The sequence below is a fragment of the Cupressus sempervirens genome, chromosome 2, assembly GCF_028749045.1.
Source record: "Cupressus sempervirens isolate cs-2001-9-10 chromosome 2, ASM2874904v1, whole genome shotgun sequence".
Taxonomy (NCBI): domain Eukaryota; kingdom Viridiplantae; phylum Streptophyta; class Pinopsida; order Cupressales; family Cupressaceae; genus Cupressus; species Cupressus sempervirens.
The window spans coordinates 308,031,241-308,038,277 of record NC_143119.1 but is presented as its reverse complement, the minus strand read 5'-3'; the positions used below and the strand labels follow the sequence as shown (position 1 = coordinate 308,038,277).

At 34.4% G+C, this 7,037-nt stretch overlaps 1 protein-coding gene across 2 annotated transcripts in view; it reads right to left on the bottom strand.

Moving 5' to 3' along the window:
• Window positions 1-1,301: 1,301 nt before the first annotated feature.
• Window positions 1,302-7,037, bottom strand: part of LOC149572307 (P-loop containing nucleoside triphosphate hydrolases superfamily protein) — a 142,730-nt gene continuing 136,994 nt past the window's right edge. For both annotated transcript variants that reach the window (XM_089813518.1, XM_089813519.1), the window contains exon 22: window positions 1,302-1,960. In XM_089813518.1, the coding sequence (XP_089669644.1) occupies window positions 1,740-1,960 (221 nt within the window). In that variant the 3' untranslated portion in view covers window positions 1,302-1,739. The remainder of the gene's footprint in view (window positions 1,961-7,037) is intronic.

Below are 7,037 nucleotides of genomic sequence, written 5' to 3'. Positions count from 1 at the left end.
ATTAACGATTGAACTGATTGACTCCTTTCTAAAATCTCTAGGTCTTCAACTTTACAATTGCTTCATCTTTCTAAAATTTCAAGATATTGGCACTAGGTTATAAACATATATGGAAAGATCATTGTTCCAATGAATGAGGTTGCATTTGCATATAGTCTTTTATTTGAAAAGTAAATAGAAACATTTCTTCTTTAGTTCTATATTATTTAAATAGTATAAAAGATTTACTTCATCTTATCTTATTAGTTAAAAATCACAACAAATTTGTTTCTATTTTTTTAAAGATTTTTGTTTCATTATATGATTTGGCTTGAAATAGATTAACTTGGAGACAATTTTTTTGTTCTAGTTGATTTTAGAAATATATTGTTAAAATAGTCATGATTGTGATATAAAATATTTTTACTTTATAAGTTATTTAAGTAAAACTCATGTAATACAATTCAATAATGCTTTAGAGTTAAAAAAAGAGGGTCTTTATTGTATTTTAGAGTAGATAAATGATTTAAAACAATAAAATATCGTTCTCATATTATAATATATTCTCTTCTATTTTATTATGCTATATTATATTTTTTATCAAATATAAAATGTGAAATAATCTATTGTTAAAGAACAAAGTGAAAAAGATGACAAATAAATAAATATTTGTCATTTATAAAGTTAAACTATTTCCAATTTTAATACTCATTGAAAAAATGAGTATAAGAACATATTCCAATACATGAATATATTGATTGAATTTTATTATTATTATTCTATATAAGAATTTTTGACTATTCACAAAAATATAAATACAGTTTCCTAATTTTAATAAACAATTATACATTTCAAATACATAATATGTTTATTTTATTCTATTAAAAATTATTTAATTAAAAATTTAGATAACTCATTATATATGTTTAATGATAATATTTCTTTAAACATCATGAAATTATGTCTTTTGTTCCTTCCTATACTATATGGTAATATTTATATAGTTTAATTTGATAATTATCGTTAGGCTAACAAGCATTGAAAATATTTTTTTAGATTATATAAATTAAATTCCAAAGAGTTATTTGCACTAAAATAATTAAATTTAATTTTGAGGAAACTATACTCTGATTAATCTTTCACATTAAAAAAACAGATTTATAATTTATTTCCTATTAGTTGTCACGTGGGCGGGGACATTCACAAAGTTAATATAAAAATACAATCACTTTGTTTAGAGTTTCAACAAATATATAACTATTTAATGAAAACACAAGCAAAAAAAAAAATCAGCAATTTTTGTTTTAGCACTAAACACAATAGAAATGGAACTAATGCATCTGCTTAAAGATTCAAAATTTAAGAAATGTTGGAGTGGCCAATTTACTGCAACAGAATGAAAAACACTAATTGCAGATCTTGCGCAACCCACTTATTACATCAAGCCCTGCTAGGGCAAAAAACAATGATATTTTCAGCATCATATTACAATTCTTGGAAGAAATCACTGGGCATACTACACCCTGCAGTCCTCAAGAATCAAACCGGGAAGAGATGCACATCGTATACAGTGATACAAATTGATGTTACCATGGAGAACTTTGAACTGCATATTCTTGTTTAGCCTTTATCAGCTAGTTCCTCGGAATAGTGTCCAGCACCCACAACACCGGTGCTCAGGTTACATTTGTAACTAGATGCAATGATATTCTTCATATTTTGTGAATTTCCATGCTTGCATTTGGAGCCCTAAAACTTAATTACCCCACTCTGTTGTTTGTTGGTAATGTAGATGTCCCTTTTGACAAGCCAATCCTTTGCTGGACAGCATTTTTAGATTCAGCTAATTTCTTCTCAAAAAGCTCCCATTCTTCAGACAATCGATCCTTCCCACCAGATGAAGTTTGAGTTGAAACTTCAGCTTTTTGCTTTTGATGATGAGCAACTATAGATTTCCTTGTACTCTGCATCTCTGATTTGTCTGATAGCCCATCAAAAGAAATGGATGAAATTGTCAATCAAAATAGTAACGCTGATTCTTAGTACTATCATATCATAATACAGAATGAAATCAAAACAATTATTTTTTAAATACTTCAAACCTCAAAATTGAAAGATATTTTTGACATGAAACTTTACAAGCACTCTTTCATGAGAAATTTGACCCTTCAAGTGAAAAGATGTATGTAGCACTCTAAGAAACTAGAATAGATGTCTCAAATGCATCTACTTTAATGATGGTGAGATATATTAATCTTGAGACACCTATCTAGGCTATGTAATAAATCCAATATAAGCATTCAACAGATGATCCTGAAGAGATAACTAATGGAAACAATGAAAATATTGGGAAAGGTAGGAGAATGTGCATGAATATCATTACAAGGAAGTCAGAAGGTATTGCATCGTCCCTTGAGAAAAACAGCATTAATAGTGGAAATATTTATCTATTTTTAGATCTTTAAAGAATGTCAAATCCCCCTAGCTTGATAGTTTTCTATAGAATATTACAGAAGCTAAAGATCGCCTTGAAGTGTACAGAGGAACCATAAATGTCAGAAGCATGGGAAACCCGAAAAATTGTTCCTTGCTCTTCAAAAAAGTTAACTGTAAGGTAAATATAGTTTGTATGATATCTTGACAAGTTGGGAAGATATGAATCGAGTTAAAACTTAAATTCCATCAAACAAAATGTTTGTATGATTTTGTTGGAGTTTGAAAAAGTAAATGATGCACTGCCTCTCCCATTTGATTTCCATAAGTCATCCTAATGGATGCAACCTTGATGATCTTGCTTCGTAAGTGATCATAAGTGGGACCCATGAGTGGTCTACACTCTTGGGGTGATTTGATTATTGTTGCATTAGCTAGTTGTTTATGCTTATGCCTGATTGATGAGGTTATGGTTCAGGATTACCGATGGACATTGTTGGATTTATTGTGATGTGCTTATGCTACGGATATTTACATCATTCTTGCAGAAAACTTTTTATTATGGTGCAAATGAATTATTTTAATAGATTATTTTAATAAAATTAAATAAATGATTATTTGCGCAATTTTGCGCACTATTCTTTCGGCTATATTATTATCATACATCTACACTTGATCGGATTGTTTATTATACAAGACTTATGTCCCTGACAGTGGCACTCATCGTGTGATGAGCATGGGTATGTAGGGTAGGTAGTGGAGTAGCTTCTTTCGTGTACCCCGATGTATATTCCAACAAGGTAGTATGGAGAAGTTTTAATAAGTGATAACTAAATTAATAACTGGGTGATAAAATCAAATGATAAGATAAGAAAACACGTCCTTTGCGATTGTGGTCGGGTTATCTCCACAAGCAGGGCAGGTATGGGCCTGCAGGTACCACGTGGTTGGGAGGTATAGCTACCTATACCACTATTGGGCACCGGTGTACAAAGATGGTCTACTTCCACTTTGAGGCTGATGCTATACGTTCACTTGGTACATCGGTGTATCCGGAGTATTTTCCCTTGTGATTTAGGCTTTACTTTGGATGCCTTTGATATCATGTTTAGATGATGTTTAGTATGTTACTTGATGTATTCCTTTCTCATAATGTTGTATCTTATTGCTTAGTTGATGTTTCTTATCACTACTTGGACTCGTGATGCTATTGGTAGATTAGCATGTTGGATTTACTTATGTCTTATGATGTTAATTGATGGGTTATTGGTAAGAAAGATCGCATCAAACAACTCAACGATCTGCTCAAAAAATTGAGATTCATGCTCGCAGGTATTGTTTGAATCCTTGAGATCTCATGATGTCATTATGGTAGGGAGGAAATGAGCACATTTGTTTTAGTTCAGTTACTTCTTTGCTTATGCTTTCCTTTTCACTGTGATGTTTATGCTCATTTAGTATATTGATGATGTTGGTTTAGATGGATAGATGTTATTGTTATCTATATTCTAGTTTGTTAGGGTTATTTAATCTTCTTTTATGCTCTCGAGTGATCATTCCTCTATTTACGTGGATCTGGTACTCCCCGGTGTGGAGGCTTCATGTTTTCACGCTTTCCTTCTTGCATTTTTGCCTTGCTGTAGGATTTATCTCGCCTAGGAAAGGCATTCTCTCACGCAATAGAGAGAAGTCTCGCACAATAGAGTAAAGTCTTGCGCAATAGAGCAAAGTCTCGCACAAGTATTCATTTACTTGCATGGTAGAACAAAGTCTCACACAAACCTGGAAGAGAAACTCGCCTAATTTGTGCGAAAAGCTCATGCCAAGAACTTTCTGACTCGCATGAGCTTGGTTGTGTTTTCTCGCACGACAAACAGAGGCCATTTACGCTTGCCTTCTGAGAATTTGAATGTTGGTTTTTAATAGCTTTTTGGTTCTTACATCTTCCTAGATCAAAACATATCAATTATGTGGAGCATAAAATATATTGTTTTAAGCAATGTAACCCAGGTGCACGCACCCGGTGCGCGTCACGCACCCAAGCACCCCCGCCCGCGGCTTTTTCACCACCGCACCGGTCGAGCACTGGGTGCTTGGGTGCTTCCCGGGTGCGCGGGTGCACCACAAGTGCTCGCAGGGTGCTTCCCGGGTGCGCGCGGGGTGCGTCGAGAAGAGGCCCAATTTTTTTTTAAAAAACAATACTTTTTGTTTTTTTTTTGTTTTTTTTTTTTAAGTATGCTAACCCTAATTGGGTGTGGGTCCCATGTAGTCTATTTGAAGGCTTAATAAGACCAATAGATCTCTTATTCATTTCATCATTTCATTTCACCATTTTGGAGCAGCAAGGAGCTAAGTGAAAAAGAGTGTTTGGAGGAGCTTGTGAGAGATTAGTGGGTGGTTTTGCAAGGGATTGCAAAATCAAGAGGAGCAAGAGGAGCAAGAAAGTTTGATTTGGCAAGTGTCTCCTCAAGTTCGAGCCTTCAAGGTAGGGTTTTTTTTATTTTACTTAGTTTTTTTGGTTTTAAAAATCAATTTATAATTTTTAAATTTAGTATTTAGTATTTAGTATTTAGTTTTACTAAGTTACTTTCAAGTTTCAAGTTTCATTCTTGAATCTTATTGATAGTTGAATCTTCTTAGTTCTATGATTTTTTATTTTATTATTTATATTAATTTTTAGTTTTTTTCATTGTTCTTAAAATAAAAATATGGCAATATGGCATATGCTGAAACGTATTTTACTAAATACGTTTCAGCATATGCCATATTGCCATATTTTTATTTTAAGAACAATGAAAAAATTTAAAAACTAAAAATTAATATAGATAATAAAATAAAAAATCATAGAACTAAGAAGATTCAACTATCAACAAGATTCAAGAATCAAGAATGAAACTTGAAACTTGAGAGTAACTTAGTAAAATGTTTCAGCATATGCCATATTGCCATATTTTTATTTAATATTTTCTTTTAGTATTTAGTTTTATTTTTTAATACTTTAAATTTTTAAATAGTAAATGCTAAAATTAAATAGTAAAGTTTTAAGTTTTAAATTATTTTTACTTGGGCTGAAATGTATCATGATCATTTTTATAATTTTACTTTCATTTTGTGAAATGCAGTTTTATAAATGGCTTCTAGATCCAACCAAAGTGCAGAAGACATGGAAATTAATGAGCCAAGTGCATCTGATTATGAAGCCTGAACTTGAGCCTGAAGGAAGTGATCATGGGGCTGATGTAGGTGGTCAATCTGAGCCTGCGGAAGAGCCTCCTTATGTTGCACCAAGGGTGCCTTCTATTGATTGCCCTTCAGAGATTTTGAGGAAGTATGCTAGGGGTCCTTATGACCCAAAGTCCCCTCTTAAACAGTTTGCTACAAAAATTACACGCCCTACACCTTCAGGGGGTGGCACACGCAAATGGAAGTGCAATATATGTGGAGCAGAATGGTTTGGCAGCATTACAAGAGTTAATTCACACCTTTTTTGGAGTGGCTATGGTGTGAACCCATGCATGTTCTTATCAAATCCTGAGAATGTCAAATACAGAATTGAAGTAAATAAACTATGGGGCATTCCTGATGATAGTGTTGTTCCAATGCCTAGATCTTTGTCTGCTAGGCAACAGGTACAGCATATACAGCAGTTACAGGGGCAGCAAGATACATCTACTCGTATCTTGCATCTGAGAGCAGGGACTATGTCACCTACACCATCATTCTCCTCACCTACACACAGTTCAGCAGGGGACAGCAATAGGGGGAAACGAAAAGCAACTACAAGTGGTACTGATAGTAACCCCATTGCTCATTTATTTAACATGCATGCAAGGGACCAGTTAGATGATGCTGTTGGTGATTTCTTCTTTGCCAATGGCATCTCTACACATGTGGCTCGATCTCCCTATTTTGTGAGGATGATGACCATGGCAATGAATGAGGGAGAGCCATCATATGTGCCACCAGGTGACCACAAGTTGAGGACTACAGTGTTGGATAGAGCCTATGACAAGATTGGGATCTTGATGGAGCAAATGAAAGCATGTTGGATGGACTCAGGTTGCAGCATTATCATGGATGGGTGGACGGACATTTGTCATCGTCCACTCATCAACATTATGGTTACATGCACGGAGGGCCCATATTTTTTGAAGGCAGTTGATTGTTCAGGGCATCGTAAAGATGCTGATTTTCAGTTTCATGTGCTTAGGGAAGCCATTGAGGAGGTTGGACCACAAAATGTGGTCCAAGTTGTGACAGATGCAGCACATGTGTGCAAAGCTGCAGGGAGGCTTGTTGAGGCAGCTTATAGGCATATTTGGTGGACTCCATGTTGTGTGCATGCCATGAACAATGCACTTAAAGACATGGGGAAAATAGAGTGGATTAGAAAGGTGGTTAATGATGGGAGAGAGGTGCAGATGTTTATCTGCAATCACCATACATCACATGCACTTTTCAGGAGCTTCGCAAAGAAGCAATTCCTGAAACCAGTTGAGACCAGGTATGCATCATATTATATTCTCTTGGAGAGAATGATTGAGTTGCAAGAGCCATTGCAACTCATGGTTATGACACAAGAATGGAATCGATGGCCTGAGTCCAGAACAGAGCAGGGGAAGAGG